The sequence below is a fragment of the Mus musculus genome, chromosome 10 (assembly GCF_000001635.26).
Source record: "Mus musculus strain C57BL/6J chromosome 10, GRCm38.p6 C57BL/6J".
Taxonomy (NCBI): Eukaryota; Metazoa; Chordata; class Mammalia; order Rodentia; family Muridae; genus Mus; species Mus musculus.
In genome coordinates, this window is record NC_000076.6 from 86,811,350 (window position 1) to 86,827,377 (window position 16,028).

General features: G+C 48.1%; 1 protein-coding gene across 2 annotated transcripts in view; it reads left to right on the top strand.

Moving 5' to 3' along the window:
* Positions 1–16,028, top strand: part of Nt5dc3 (5'-nucleotidase domain containing 3) — a 59,398-nt gene that overhangs the window by 32,358 nt on the left and 11,012 nt on the right. The window contains exons 3-12 of one of the 2 annotated variants that reach the window (XR_003948574.1): positions 181–255; positions 976–1,031; positions 4,505–4,595; positions 5,604–5,741; positions 8,858–8,918; positions 9,319–9,421; positions 9,538–9,662; positions 11,715–11,796; positions 12,838–12,924; positions 13,806–13,946. Coding sequence is in view for 1 of the 2 variants with exons in the window: in NM_175331.3 (NP_780540.2) it covers positions 181–255; positions 976–1,031; positions 4,505–4,595; positions 5,604–5,741; positions 8,858–8,918; positions 9,319–9,421; positions 9,561–9,662; positions 11,715–11,796; positions 12,838–12,924; positions 13,806–13,946 (936 nt within the window). In the remaining variant the exon portion in view is untranslated. The remainder of the gene's footprint in view (positions 1–180; positions 256–975; positions 1,032–4,504; positions 4,596–5,603; positions 5,742–8,857; positions 8,919–9,318; positions 9,422–9,537; positions 9,663–11,714; positions 11,797–12,837; positions 12,925–13,805; positions 13,947–16,028) is intronic. The other variant, NM_175331.3, reaches the window with a different exon arrangement.

A 16,028-nucleotide genomic window follows, 5' to 3' on the forward strand; every position in this document is an offset into this window, starting at 1 on the left:
TTAAAGACAGGGACTCAGGTAGCCCAGGCTACCCTTGAACCCAGTGTGTAGCCGAGAATAGCCTTGAACTCCTGATCTTTCTGCCACACTTTGTAACTGCTGGGGGCCCAGGTGTGCACCCCCATGTCTGTCCTCTTCTTTCATCCTTAGCTAAGCCATGTGTCCTCTCTCCTCTCTCAGTATCCTGTGGAAATCAGGAAGTATGAGTATGACCCAAGCTTTGCCATCCGGGGACTCCATTACGACGTCCAGCGGGTGAGTTTGATCTGCTGTCTTTCTCTTGGTGTTTGGAAATAATGTGCTGCTCAATAAAACCACTGGCGCTTTCCTTGGGGAACGGTTTGGAGTGAAGTTGTTTGGGGTTGCAGAACTGGATTACCCAAATATATTTGGTAGAGCTAATTGGAAGAGGCATTAGGAAGGCTTGCAATTGGGGTGCTATTTGGGAGTGCCAGCTAATGCTGGTAATGTGGGAGGGGGAGCCAGCTGTCATATGTTTTTCCCTTTTCCTTTGCTCATATGCCATTTCCTTAGAAAGCACCTCAGTTAACAAGCAAAGCTTTTGGAAACTGCATGCAGTGGTTCTCAGCCTGTGGGTTGTGACCCCCCTTGGGGGTTGAATAACCCTTTCACAGGGTTGGCAGTATCTAAGACCATTGGAAATCACAGGTATTTATATTATGACTGATAACAGTAACAATTATGAAGTGGCAAGGAAGATAATTTTATGGTTGGGGGTCACCCCAACATGAGGAACCTGGGGCTGGAGAGATGGGTCAGCATTAAAGGCTAGGCTCACAACAACTGTATTCAAGGGTCGCAGCATTAGGAAGGTTGAGAACCACTGTGTTAAGGAAACGTAATGATTTATAAACGTAATGATTTATAAACGAAATGATTTATAACAACCCTTGGATTACTCAGTTTGTATGCAAATTGTTATTCACATGTATACACATGCTTATGTTCTTAAAGGCAGTGTTGATGAAGATCGATGCTTTTCATTACATCCAGATGGGGACAGTGTACAGGTGAGTGACAGTTCATTCACGGGGGTAACCCGGGGGCGTCAGATCTCAGGTCCCGCCAACTGGCAGGGCTTGAGGGAAGTGTCCATGTGCAGATCACACGTCTACCACTTCCTACCTTGTTCAGGAATCCGTGATGAGGCCTGGTGCACGCCAGTGCTGAGGGTTTGGCTATGGGGCTGCCTTCTGTCACAGAAGTGAGGGTTGCCAGGGTTTGGAAAGGCCTCATCCAATCTTTCCTTTTGTCTCTATATCTCTGTCTTCGTCAGGGTTTCATTGCCGTGAAGAGACATTATGACCAAGGCAACTCTTATAAGGCAAACATTACATTGGGGCTGGCTTACGTCTCAGAGGTTTACTCCGTTATTATAACAGGAAGAATGGCAACATGCAGGCAGACATGGTGCTGGAGAAGGAGCAGCAGAAAGAGACTGTGTGCCACATTAGGTAGATCTTGATTGAATGAGACCTCAAAGCCCACCCTCACAGTGAAACATCTCCACCAGTAAAGCCACACCTTTTAATAGTGCCAGTCCCTAAGGCCAAGCATTCAAACCCACGAGTCTCTGAGGGCCATTCCTCTTCAAACCAATGTCTGTTTCTTCCCTGACCTCAGGGACATGCGTCCCTCCTCTTTCAGAGGTGTCCCACGGTGCGCTTGAAGTCTTCGGCATATGGCTAGGTTTTAGGCTTTTTATTCTACCTACTTTCAACTCTTGCTTGCTTCTACACAAGTTTTTAAATTACTGGGTTCGTTAAGACTCTTAGTTGAGTAACTGAAAACGAACACAAACTGGCTTAATAATAAGAAACCACGTTGCTTTACTGACTGCTGTCTAGGAACAGGTCTGGGTATAGGCATGGCTGACTCTGAGCTTGAAATTGATATTATCAAAGCTCACCTCTCTTTCTCGTATGCGTGTCTGGTGTTTTCATTTGTGTTGATGTGTGTGTGTACGTGTGTATGTGCTTGTATGTAGAGGTCAGTATCAGGTGACTTTCTCAGTCACTCTTTATTTTTGAGACAGGGTCTCCCCCTAAACTTGAGGCTCACCACTGTGACTAGACTGGTTAGGCAGCAAGCCTCAGGGGTCTGTCTGTCTCTGCTTCCATAGCACTGGCATGATTATAGGCATGGGCTACTGTGTCCAGTTTATGCTATTGTCTGTTGTTGTTGTTACTGTTATTATTATTACTATCATTATTATTAAATGTGGGTTCCGGGGGGATCAACTTCAGTACCTCATGCTTGTGTGGTAAGGACTTCCCTGACTTTCTGGCTTGGTGCTCCTCTCTGGCTTGGTGCTCCTCTCTGGCTTAGTGTTCTTAACCAACACTAGCTTGCATCCCCCAGCCTCAGCTCCAGAGAGAAGAGATGCTTCATTCCATTAGCAAAGCGAGTGGACGAGCTGGGGAAAAGTAAGGGCCAGCGTCTGCTCCCCATTCCCCAGACTGCCTGTCTGTCTCATGCGCCTTGCCCGTCTCCTTGCCTTCTGGAAATCCCCCCTTCCTAACCCCATCGATGGCGCACTGTGCCTGTCCTGCTTCAGCCTCCTGGCCTGAAGTGGCCCTGCTCCTTCCTAGGTCCATGTCAGGCCCTCCTCACCCCGCCCCTATTCCTGTTGTCCCCATTGTTTATGTGTGTAAGTCCCTTGAGTTGGCAGAGTGAGTATCCAGGGTGCAGAGTGGTGTGCGCCTTTCTCAGGGGCCATCTTCACTTCTTCTTTGCAGCCTGCGCATCCATCAGTGGTCCCAGCAGGCTCCTGATGCTCTGGAAGCCTTGCTTTCTCTGTCAGATGGGCAGCTCCGGAGCCTGCTCTGTGCAGCTGGTTGCAGAGTGGCGGTGTGCGGGGTGGGCAGGCAAAAGTGCATTTCTCCTTCCCCTCGGAACTACTCGAGAATAAATAGCAGGAAGAAACCTGCAAGGTTCACTTTCGATCCCATTTGAGATCTGCTGTAGGTTACGCCCTTGGACTTGGGTTTCATTCAGCTGAAGCAATGGCTTCCAAGGGCAAGGTCAGACCTGTAGGGGGTTGGTGGAAGGAGGGGCAAGGGAGGGAGGCCTTAGCCCTCAGCTCATGGTTCCCGCTCATACTTTTGCTTGCTTTCTTTCCTTGTATGGCTCTGTAGATGGCTGCTTTGCAAGAGCTGTTCTCCAAGGTCAGTCTAGAATGGCCTGCTTTGCTAGCAGCGTCTTATCTGATTGCTGGAGCACAGAGTGTTCGTTTGTTCTCAGAAGGCAAGTCAGTCAGGCAAAATGTCATTGAACGTAATGGGGTGCTTTTAAACCTAATGTGGGGAGTGGAGAGAGGAGGATATCACATATCAAAGTAGACACTCGGTATCGGGTTTACATGGTGTGTGCACCTCAGTATCGGGTTTACATGGTGTGTGCACCTCAGTATCGGGTTTACGTGGTGTGTGCACCTCAGTATCAGAAGGCTTTGTGTCTGATCAGCCTGTTAGAACTCCTGCTGTTTAACTTGCCCCTGTGGAAGGTAGCCAGGTCCTCTGTGGTTTCCTAGTTACTGGTCTGTTTCTCCAGTGCTCACGGCTAGAGAAGGGTAGAAGAGCGGCCCTCTGGGATGCGCAACTCCAGGTGAGCATGTGGCACCGCTCCTCCTGGTGACAGAGGCTGGCTATGCAGAACTGGACTCGTTTGCAAGTTCCAGGGGCCAGCAGACGGTGGGTGTAGAGAGAGAGGGAGGCCGGCTCTCCATGTCACATAACAGTTCTCTCCCTGCGCTGTCTGCTGCCTGCCTTGGGTGGGGGGTATAATCCACTTTGTCCCCTGTGTTGAGTGACTTTTCCTGCCTCAGCACTCGACATAGGGGACAGTAATGGAGGAAGAGGAACGAGTTAAAACAGGAACAACTGCTCACATGTGTGAAACACTCCGGCCCAGAGCAAGTCCTTGGGAAGCCTTCCATCACAGCGGGCTGAAAGTGTAGAGACCCTGGATTTCAATCCTGACACATTGCTGCTTGCTGCTTTGCTAACTCTGAGGAAGACACGTGACCCTTCTGTGTTCTTCTGTAGGAAGAACACTGACTCCTAGGACGGGTGACAAGCACTTGAGCGTCCACATGTAGCCCCCTCCTTGGCATGTCAGAGGTGTGATGTAGGATGAGTTACTGCTGTAAATCTCTTTTGTTTGTTGTTGTTTTCTGAGACAGTGCTTTTCTGTGTAGTCCCGGCTGCCCTGCAACTCTGTAGACCAGACTGTCCTGGAACCCAGAGGTCTGCTTGCCTCTGCCTCCTGAGTGCTGGGACTAAAGGCTCCCGCCATCACTGCTTGGCGTAAATCTGGAGCCTGTTAGTAACAGAGGCCAAACAGTAACATCCCACCCACTGGCTACAGCTGCTGCTCTGGCATGTCTCATGGTGATAACAAGTCTCCTGCCATAGTGGAAAACCCCATCAGTAGATGGAAGCCCAGAGTCTTTCTCTCTGTTGAGCGTCTGTATTTTTTGCAGAGGCCTCAGTGTTGTCCCTGATGAAGAAGTCATAGACATGTATGAGGGGTCCCACGTGCCCTTGGAGCAGATGAGTGACTTCTATGGAAAGGTAAGGAAAGCCACTGGTTCACCTGAAGCAGCCGTCTTTCTCCTCTATTTGGTAGTTTTGTGGCTGGGAAACATTTTAGGGAGGAAGGACTACTTTGACTTCTGGTTTTAGAGGTCTTGGTTCTGGGGCATCCAGGTCTATAGTGAGACAGAACATTCGTTAGAAGGGTGTGGAGGGGGAAACAGGGAGCAGAGGGAGGGAGAAAGAGAAGAGTTTGGGGCAGGGACACATCTGCTTCCTGCGGCTGGGCCCTCCTTCCTGGAAGTCAGCTGTGAGTTAGTCAGGACGTTACTCTCCTGATGCAGTTAACAGCCTTACGATCCGGTGACTTTACAGTAGCACCAGCGGTAAGAGCCAAGCCTTTAGCTCATGACATTTTGGGGAAGGGGCCCTTATAGCTGTTGGGCTCGCCTGCTGTGTGTGATTGGTGGAATCCTGAGATTGGGTCTGGAGGGATTGTAGATGTGAGAGATTACAGTGCTGACGATCCACTGTGGGCTCTTGCTTGCTGATGCCCCGTTTTCTGTGATTTCTCTCTCTCTGGTGGATGGTCTTTCCATTTTCTCTTATCTACCCCATTTGTTGTCATCCCTGAGCAGATGTGGCCACGCCTTTTGGTCTAAGTCACTAGGGGCTGTCAGAGGAGCTGTATTTCCTGAGGTGGGCTGAAGCATTCTGAGACCTTTGCCTGGGCCTGACGCCAGCTTTTCTCACCTCCGTGATCTCCTGAGAGGGAGTGGGAAGTGATCGTGAGGGCGAGGGGGGTGGGGGGGGGAGAGCAGAGAGGGAAAGAAGGAAAGGCACGAGGGAGGGAGTATCCATAGAAAGTCGCTTCCACTGAGGCTCAGGAACAAGGGAGCATATCACCATCTCACTGGTATGAGGTCCCTCTGTGCAGAGGAAGCCAAGTGTGGGTTCCTGGAAACCCCTGACTTCCTGGTAGCCTCCTGCTGATTGTCACCCGGTGAGCCGGGTCTGCGCGTGGCTAAGCCTGCCTTCCCTCTGCAGAGTTCTCATGGGAACACCATGAAGCAGTTCATGGATATCTTCTCGCTGCCCGAGATGACCCTGCTGTCCTGTGTGAACGAGCACTTCCTGAAGAACAACATTGACTATGAACCTGTGCACCTGTACAAAGACGTCAAGGTGAGGGCAGCGGGCAGCGGGAGTTCAGAGAAAGCCAGTTGCCATCTAGGGGTGCGTGTGTGTGTGTGTGTGTGTGTGTGTGTGTGTGTGTGTGTGTGTGTGTGTGTGGTGGCAGGAGTTCGGGTAGTCCCGCTCTGGGCTCATTTGTCTCTGTGATTGACAGTGGCGGTCATAAAGGGACACATCTGTTTCAGAATCCGGGACAATAGAGGCAGCATGCTCTGTCACAGATGTGCCCTCTGTAACCTGGACTTCTCTAATCCTCTGGCAGTCCTGCCTGCCCTCTTACCTGAGCCTGCCGTGAGGCGGTTATCTCCTTCACACAGGAGAGGCCACTGTCCCTGCCCCATCTCCTGTGAGGCAGAAGTCACCCAGAGAGAGCCCCCCCCCCTTTTTTTGGTTTTTTGAGACAGGGTTTCTCTGTATAGCCCTGGCTGTCCTGGAACTCACTTGTAGACCAGGCTGGCCTCGAACTCAGAAATCCCCCTGCCTCTGCCTCCCGAGTGCTGGGATTAAAGGTGTGCTCCACCACGCCCGGCAAGAGCCCCTTTTCAGTACTTAATTTCAAACATGATCACACATCTTTATGGGATACAGTGTGCTTTGGTGTTCACTGTATCCCATCAAGATGCCCAGGGATGAGGCTGGGGGGTAGGGCAGGGAGAGGTTGGTTAATAGGGAACCTTTTTTCTCATATCCACAAAGATCTGCCTGTGTCTGTATCCTGAGTGCTGGGATTACAGGCTTGTACTCCCGTATCTACCATAGCCACAATTTCCTTTAATTGAAAATATTTTTCAAACAATATATTCTGATCATGACTTCCCTTCCTCCCAACTCCTCCCATATTCTTCCTCCCCACCCCCAAACTCCTCCTTTTTTCCTCTCTTTAGAGGCTAACAACAAAAGAAAAGAGTTAAACAAAAATAGAAGAAACACACACACATAGCTGAATTCCATAAGAACATGAGACCAGAAATCATAATTTACAGATAAAAGACCAGTTAAGACAAAACATGCCCGAATAAAGCAATGAGACAAAAGTCTACAGCAATCCCACCATTGAGTTCATTTTGCATTGTCCATCCACTTCTATGTTAGGGTCTACACATGTGGGTGATATAGCCAGTGAGACTCATTCAGCAGGAGACAACTAATTAAAATAGTTATATATTTTTAAAGATACATATTTCTTTTTAAAAATTTTTTTTAAAGATTAATTTATTTATTTTATGTATGTAGGGCATCAGATCCCATTACAGATGGTTGTGAGGTACTTTGTGGTTGCTGGGATTTGAACTCAGGACCTCTGGAAGAACAGTCAGCACTTGTAACCACTGAGCCATCTCTCAGGCTCCCAAAGATACATGTTTCTATACCAAAATATTGTATACCAATGGCCAGTGTACATTTTGTTGTTTTAATTTTTTGAGACAGGGACCCTCCCTCTGTGTAGCCCTGGCTATCCTGGAATTTGATATGTAGATCAGGCTGGCCTTGAACTCACAGAGAGTGCTTCTACCTCCTGAGTGCTAGGATTAAAGGCTAGCACCACTATGCCTAGCTCTGTGTATGTGTGTGTGTGTGTGTGTGGGAGGGCGTGTTTTGTCTACGTGTGTGTCTGTGTACTGTGTGTGTGCCTGGTGCCTGAGTCTGTTGTGGGCTACCACATGGTTGTTAATTAAACCCAGGCCCTCTGGAAGAGCAGTCAGGGCTCTTAACCATTGAGCCGTCTTTTGAGTTCCCTCATCCAATGGAAATTTTTACTGTCCTGATTTCAGGGTTTTGGAGTTGAGGGCGCTCTGTACTTTCTCAGCATTGCTTTGATAAAAATTGGGCTAAGTTTCAATATTTAGTTTTTAGCTCTCCTTTTGTACACACAGACACTATATTTAAGACTCACTTGCAGCAGAGGAGAGACGTTTATGTGAAGGTTCAGCGCTTCCTCTAAGGATTGCGTATGTTCCAGATTCTGGTCTGACGTGGTTTCTTTTGGTTTGTTTTTGACAGCCAAATAATCTTTATTAATTTTTTCCAAAAGCACTTTAAGGATTTAATGTATTCCAGAGTTTTGCATTAGATTGATACAGAGAACAGAACATAGTCTTTCTCCATTAAGAACTAGGTACGAAAATCAGTACTTTATCATAAATTCTTTCTTTTCATTAATTATTTTTTCTTTTTTTAGAATTAATTTATTTTTTGTACTCCATATTCCATTCCCTTGCCCCCATTCTGACGGTTTTGTGTGTACTCTTCAAGCCTTTGCCTTGATGCTGATGGTAATTCGTTACCCCAGTTTAAAGACACTGAGCACAGAAAGCGTGACTGCCTTGCCCAACAGCACACAGCAGGGCCTGGATTCTTAATCCATTCTTGGCTTGCGTGTAAGCACTCACTGCCTTGTGTGTTGGATAAAGCTGCAGTGGCTGTGTGCTGATGGTAACTGAGATGATGTTTATGGCCCAGAGTGGTCCACTCCGCAGAAATCCACTGACAAGACTTAGGACTCTGCTCCTGGTACCAGAAAGGTTCCTGGCACTCCAGGAATCTAAAATGGTCCGCTAGACATCCCCCACCCTGGAAGCAGAGCTCTGCAGTGACGTCTGGTGACACCATTCTGGCACAGCCCTCAAGCCTGCAATGGACTTTCTGTCTCCCCCTCTTTCCTGCCTCTGGCAGTTGGCCTGTTGCAGAATCAAGAGAGGAGGCGACTTTGTCCCCCTGCCTTTGCCTTTGCCTGGCCTTACAGAACTGTTTGCAAACAGAGATGAGGAAGGAAGGGCATGAGGGTGGAGGGTGGAGGGCGGGGACCCCCTTCATGCAGGTTGTCTGCCCTCTGTTGACCATCCTGCATGTAAACTGCTCTTTGTCATGTGAGACCTCATTCAGACTTACACAAACGACCTTTTCAAAGGAGGCGCTTGGAAATTGTATTGGCAACAGCCTCTGTCACTGTGGAAACACAGTGTTCCCTAGAGGCTTCCTGGGCTAAGTGGGCTAGTGTTGGGATGTGTAGACAGTGGACTGGCAGGAAGTGAGCCCCGAAGCTGTGCCGGTGGCACTAACTCCAGCTCCCTCAGCGTTTCACTGATGACGAATCTGCCTTTTCACAGGACTCCATAAGGGATGTCCACATCAAAGGGATAATGTACCGAGCAATCGAAGCGGATATTGGTATGTATGACAGCATTCTCTGTGTTGGTATGTGGGTATTTAAACATCTCACCCCGGGGGCTGAGCAGGGACCACAGGCGTTTCCTGAGGGTTGTTAAAGGCCCCTGATCCTGGCAGTGTAGATGTCTGCTTTCTGTTCTAGAACTTGGTGTCTGTCAGTCTAAGAAGGGATGGCAGCTGTACCATATGATCCTTCCCTTCAATGGGGTGTGGGGGTGGGAGGGGTGGTCTCTTGTTTCCTGTGCCCTGGGCATTCACATACTTTTCAGAATCAACCTTCCCGGGGACCAGAGTTTCCCCACTGTGCCTAGGACACTGCTTACCCCAGGTGCCCATCTCGTAAGTACCTGCAGAGGACCTGATTCCATCCTGAGTGTGTGAATGTCTTTCTCATCCATAGAAAAGTACATCTGTTATGCTGATCAGACCCGTGCAGTGTTGGCTAAACTGGCTGCCCACGGCAAGAAGATGTTCCTCATTACCAATAGCCCAAGTAGCTTTGTGTAAGTTCTGTCTTCCCTCACCAGCTGGTGGCTCGTGGGTCAAGTGCCATTCGTCTTAGTAGCTGGAAAGAAATAGTTTGCAAGAAAATAAAAACAGTTCATCCCTTTGATGTCAGCTCACCTGGCTGCCTTGTTCCAGAGACAAAGGGATGCGGTACATCGTGGGGAAGGACTGGCGAGACCTGTTCGATGTGGTCATAGTTCAGGCCGAGAAACCCAACTTCTTCAATGACAAGCGGAGGTGAGGGCCGATCTATTGGGGCACTTGACTGTACTTGTGAACACAGGCATAGCATGTCATAGTGAGAGCCAGTCACAGGATCACAAGCATCGGAGATGTGTAGCCTGTCTAACACTTAACTTCAGGAACAGCGGGATGGGCACATAGCAGACAGTGTTCTCAGTTGAGTGTGGGCTGCTGCAGTTCTGAGTCAGGCTTTAGAAACTGAGACTACAATGGAGAACAAGGATTAATACCACACAGCAAAGTAGGCATGGGCTCCGGGTGCCTCGGGGGGTGTAAGGAACACCACCAATGCCAGACTGCCTGGTGGCAGCTCTTAGAACAGCTAATTGGTGCATTTCAAATTGCAGTTGGATTTTGCAGAGTTCTCTGCATCCCAGTACACGTCTCAGCCGTGTCTTATATAAGGTCCTCCTGCCTCTGGAGTTTTGGGAAGGGGGAGGGAAGAGGTCAGGACCAGTGCAAGAGTATTAAAGTGTCCTCTCCCCTGGGTTCAGACTAGGTGGCCAACTCCTAGAGGCCCACATAGTTGAAGATCCTTACTATAGATAGCATTCTAGGAATTGCTCTGTCTGTCTATGGCTCAGTTTGGGAAGGGTTTTCCCAAACCTTCCCCGATCTGTAGCTGGTGACCTAGATCTGTGGGTAGTTCCAGGGATCCTAATGCGCCTGTGTCTGAAGTTAGGGCAGCATGTGTACCATTGGGGTGCTAAGTTCTCAGAGTCACCGTGACTCTGGGAGGAAGAGGCAAGCTCAAGACCCAAGCATAGAGAAAGAGACTGAGTCTTGAGTGTGGTCAGAAGCTACACGCTGGCCATGTTGCCTCTAGCGCCCTCACCAAGTTCCTGCAAAGCCTGGGCCTCCCTTTACCCAGACTCTTCTGAACGGTTTATCCGAGGTGGAGGGGTCGGGCCTGGGCTCTTCCTGGGAGGGACTCAGCCTAGCACTGGTTCCTCCCCACTTCTTTTTTCTGGATGTTTGGAACATTGGCTGAGACATTCCCTTTCCTCTGTTGTTTATTGAAGCCAACAGTTGAGGATGGCTCATTACTCAGAACATCCATGTGAGGGAATGTTACACAGCCACTAAAGATGCCAAACTTGGCTATAAGCAAAAGTCGCCAGCATATCTTACTGCTAATGTGTTTCAGACTACGATGTCACAGGAGAGGCTGCTGACAGGATCAAAGGAAGAGAGATATAAATAAAAGTGTACAAAATGATCTTCATGTTCCTCAGAAAAGGGAAAGTGGGTTCTGATACCTACAGTGAGTTTCTATTTCTGTGATTGGAGAAACAACCCCAAAAGATGCTCTGAGTCCCTCTGGCTATGCCCTGGGGTGAGGGACTGGACGGCTCTGCTCCCAGCCTATCAGAGCTACTGCTCCTGCCTCTACCTGGCATTTGACCCAGGATGCCAGAGTTCCTCCCATAATGTCTGCAGGCAGCAGTGTTCCTGCAGTCTTCGCCCTGGGAAGCAGATTCTTGCTGCCCTGCCAGATGTCTTAGGGCAGCAGGTCGTGACCTTTCACACAGAGTCACATATCAGATATCTACTTTAAGATTCATAACAGTAACAAAATAACAGTTATGAAGTAGCGATAAAAAGGATTTTATGGTTGAGAGTCACTACAGTATTAAAGAGTAGCAGCAGCATTAGGAAGGTTGAGGACTGCGGTCCTTGGGAAACCTGACTAAAGGGCTTGTGCTTGCCAGGGGTGGTTGGCCCTTAGGATTATTTTTTTCTTGTTTTCCTGTGTGTAGTGGGTCTGTAATGGGGCCTGCATAGTGTGGAATGGGGTGACCTGGGCCAGGGGATGCAGTGTGGCTGTATAGTGTGGAATGGGGAGGGTGACCTGGGCCAGGGGATGCAGTGTGGCTGTGTCGTGTGGGATGGGGAGGGTGACCTGGGCCAGGGGATGCAGTGGGGTTTGGAGTTCAAGAGCTAGATCCTTTCTGCTCTCAGTGACTCCCCACTTAGTATCTTGGGCAGCAGAGAGCTCTCACTGTTACCATCTATTCTTGTAACATTTCCCTTTTCTGTTGCTAGGCCTTTCCGAAAGGTGAATGAGAAAGGTGTCCTACTCTGGGATAAAATCCACAAGCTGCAGAAAGGCCAGATTTACAAGCAGGTATCCACGCCTTCCCCAGTGTCTTCCTGTTGCTTTGCTTTGTGGTCCCAGGTTGTGGGTACTGGGACTGGCCAGGTGCTTGGAACAGCTGGACCCCTTGACTGACAGATTATAACTTCAGAGTAACTCAAAGCTGACTGTTAAAAAATATAAATATCATTTAAAACATTACTCTCTATAAAATGTAAAGTGTCAATAGTAAACCTCAGAGATGTCTCTTTGAGGAGCATTAATCTTGGTTTATTATTCATCCAATGTATTTCCAGATGAGAAAGATTTCATGTGCAGTTTTAAATACCTGGGCATGGAATAAGGCTGTCAGGAGCTAGAACCATGGCTGGTCATTTTAATGATGCCAGAGCTGTTTTCTTGACTGAACATTCTTGGTGGGTTTGTAATGGCCTGCTGGATTTAGCAGTGAGTGTATTCTCTAAGCCATAAAAAATTAGTTTTAATTCAGACATTTTACTTCTAACAAGTCGGAAGATTTAGACGTGACTCAGAACTTTCTGCGAGACTGTTTACAAAATAGGTGACGCTGTGAATGTTCACCATCAGGGAACTGGCAGGAGAAATCAACTGTGTTAATTATAATAAAATTAGAAGGCATTTGTATAGAATAACGATCTCGGCATGTTTAGTTAGTGTAGAGATAAGTGCAGAGGGGCTTATGTAATCTGAACTGTTCTTTTTGTTGTTTTTGAGACTGTCTCACTATGTCGTCCTTGCCAGCCTGGAATACGTAGATCAGGCTGGCCTTGAACTCACAGAGATCCTCCGCCTGACTCTGCCTCCTGAATGCAGGGATTAAAGTCGAACACCATCAGCATGCCTGACAGTGACATTTTTTTCAGAGTACATTTGGCATCAAAGAAAAGTCTGAAAGATTTTTCCAAGAGTGTGCTTTTAGCTTTATTTGTTGATATTTAAAATAAACCATAAGAGTTAAAAACAATTTTCCAAGTTTTAAAGCAGGTATCGTAGACTGTAGGCTCCTGAGTTTCTGACCTGTAATTGATCTGCACCCCTCTTCTGTTGCAGGGCAATTTGTATGAATTTTTGAAGCTCACTGGATGGAGAGGATCCAAAGTACTGTATTTTGGTGACCACATCTACAGCGATCTGGCGGTGAGGAGCCCTTTTCCCCAGTGGGGGGCGCTGTTTTTTAGAAACTCAGAGTGGCTCACGGTTTTGAAAGTCTCCCTTTTACAAAACAGGAGACATTAGAGTTGTGAAAAAATAGTTTTGTTTTTCTCTTTGAGATGATGGAAATTAGAAATGTATTCAAAGATTTAGTCAGAAACATTTCAATAGAACTATTGAAAGCACTATGATACGCTAAATGCCAGGGGGCTTTCTTTCCCTTTTATCAATGTCAGAAAACTTCCGGAGTGTGCCCGAATGCTCCCAGCTTCTTAGCCTGGTCCTGGTGGGTGTGCCCCAGAGGTCTGGGGAGTGCTGCAGTATTTATTGAATAAAGGATATTCCCTACACATGTGTAATGCTAGGGTTGAGGCCAGGACCTATTGCAGCCAGGCAGATGCTGTACCGCTGCTCTCCTTTCCTGGTCCTCTTATAAGTCTGCTTCTCATGGAAAACTTGACCTAGGATTCCAGGGGCCCCTCACTCAGTTTGAATGAGGACCATTCAGAGCATTTGAGTTGAGCCTGACCCTGATCTCACAGACCATGTTGTGTTTTGTTTTTCCCCACAGACCGTGTTTAGTGGTTCCAATCCCCCCTCCCCCATACCTCTCCCTCCCCCTTTCTGAAGCAGCTGTGAATCACAGCCATTATTTCCAGAACAGGAACTTTCTCTGGGTGACATGGTCAAAGCCCGGGGCCAGTTTGGTTCTAATTAAGTGTAATTCATCGAATTCAACTTGGTTAATGACTGACCATTACAATGAGGGAGTGATTGAGTAGCTCCCTCCCTGGTCTGGGAAAGGTAGCGCGGTGTTGAGTTCCGCGGGGACTGAGGGAGCGCCTGCCCTGTGATTTCTGTGTCAGGATCTGACCCTCAAGCACGGCTGGCGCACTGGAGCGATCATCCCCGAGCTCCGTTCCGAGCTCAGGATCATGAACACGGAGCAGTACATCCAGACCATGACCTGGCTGCAGACCTTGACGGGGCTCCTGGAGCAGATGCAGGTTGGCTGTGGTTCTTGTTTTGTTTTCTCTCATTTTTTTCCCCTTTAAGCCTGAAGATAATTGCGGATCAAAAGATGTCCTGAGTTTTGTGTGTAATTATGAAGTGTAAGGTTTAAGTTGTTCTCAGCAGAGTGTAGATCTGCCCGTGGTTATTTTGTTTGTTTGTCCTTTCTCCTTGATGGGACCCTTAAGAATGTTCCTGAGAGCCATCAAGAGCTTCTGCAGAGTCTTAAAGGTGGACGCTATTTTTGTGCTATTGTTGGTGAAAATTGGCTCATTGGGCCCCACTGTTATGCTTGTCCGCCCTCCTTGCCTTTAGATTACCAGAGGACTTTCCTGCACTGGCCTCATTTTCCCCAGAAGGATCTTTTGGAATGCGATCCTAGGTACCAAAGAGTCGCAGAGCCAGCTGAGATCCTGGGTCAGCCTCTAGTGGCAATGTGATCAGTGATTAGCTGTTTTCTCAACTTCAGTGATAATTCATGCAGCCAGCATGGGGCGGTTAAGACAGGAGCATTTGTTAGGCTCACTTCTTAGGCCAGGATGTCGCCCCTCTCAATACCTGTGACAGCTGTTCAGCTGTTCCCACCCCATCTCATGAGTCACCTGTATTCTCTCTTTATTCTGCCCTACCTACCATGCTGTGCGAGTGAGTCAAGACTTTAGATTGAGTGGTACAGACAGTCACTCTTGGCTGGCACACCTGCAGCTCTGGTCATGGCCAGCTGCCCACAGCTTCTCCTGCCAAGCTTTGAGGAGAGGCAGGGCAGGCCAGGCCAGGCCAAGTCCTCTCTCCCAGGGTATACATTCCAGCACATGGGGCCCCGCACGTCCTCCAGGTTGGGTTCTGGTAGGCTCTCGAGACCTTGGCTCTTGACTCTTCTGACAAGAGGGTTTGTTTTGCCTTCTTTACTGTGTGTGCTGTGAGATGATTTTCTAAAAATACCGGATGTCAAGTCTGGGCTAATGCAGCTGAGCCTGTGTCCGTGTCACATGCTGGCGTGGTGGTGGTAGCTGTTCCTTCTGTGGCCGCCATTGTGCCAAAGGCTTGCGCAGTGCACAGCAGTCCCTTGGTGCTGGCAGCTGTCCTGTGTGCAGGTGCAACCTTGCCATCTGAGAACCAGGCTGCAGGGTTTTGAGAGCATAAAATGATGTAGAGAGGTTCAACTTTAGGCTGTGTGATGCCTAAGTCTGGGCTTTGCTGCGCCACTTGGAAGTGCTTGCTCCCTTAGGGGTTGTCAGGCGGAGCTGAGCGTCTGTGATAGTCTTACGTATGGGCTCTCTTTCTGTGTTTTGAGTTAAGCTGCCTATGGTTAAGTAGTCCAGAAATAGGAAAGGGGAAAATTTGGAACCAAACAATTTGTAAGTTGGAAGTAATATTTACAGAATATTGTTAAAGCTCCTGCTTTATTATTAGGTATTGATTCCTTATTTTGTGTCTTATTTATAAATCGATCTTTGGTATAGGTATGCACAGATAAGAAAAACAGTGTATATATAGGGTTTGATGGTGCCCACGATTTTAGGTTATAAGGGTTTGGGGACGTGCCCTGAGGATAAGGAAGGTGGCTTCTGCCTGACCTGCACCCTTTCTGTGACTGTGCATCTGATCAGACTCACAAGTGACCTGCATGTCATGGCTGTAGTGACCGAGTGGCACATGGCTCTGGAAACAGGTTTTGTTTATTTTCCTTTCTGGCCTATGGAAAATGCTTGATGGCTAAGAGAATAGGTAGCCTTGGTTAAGAGAATGGGTAGCCTTGACAATATTTCTGTGACATATGGAATGAATTACACAAGACTTGGTTAGGGAAGTAAGAAAGGGGAAATAGCACGTATATTTCTACCCTGGTTTTATAGGAGAGAAAACTGAGGCTGAGAGAGAAAGTAACTTTTCATTATAGAGTAGTCTGTAGTATGAAGCCATGTAGCTGTGAAGTCTGACTGACTGAAGGTTAGACCCTTGTGCTCATTTCCTCCTCTCGGCTCTCTGGGACAAGCCTGAGATCACAGCCTGCACATGTCCATCCAGAGATTCCCTGAGCCCAGTAGAGAAATCCCTGATGCTGGCCTCACTCTGGT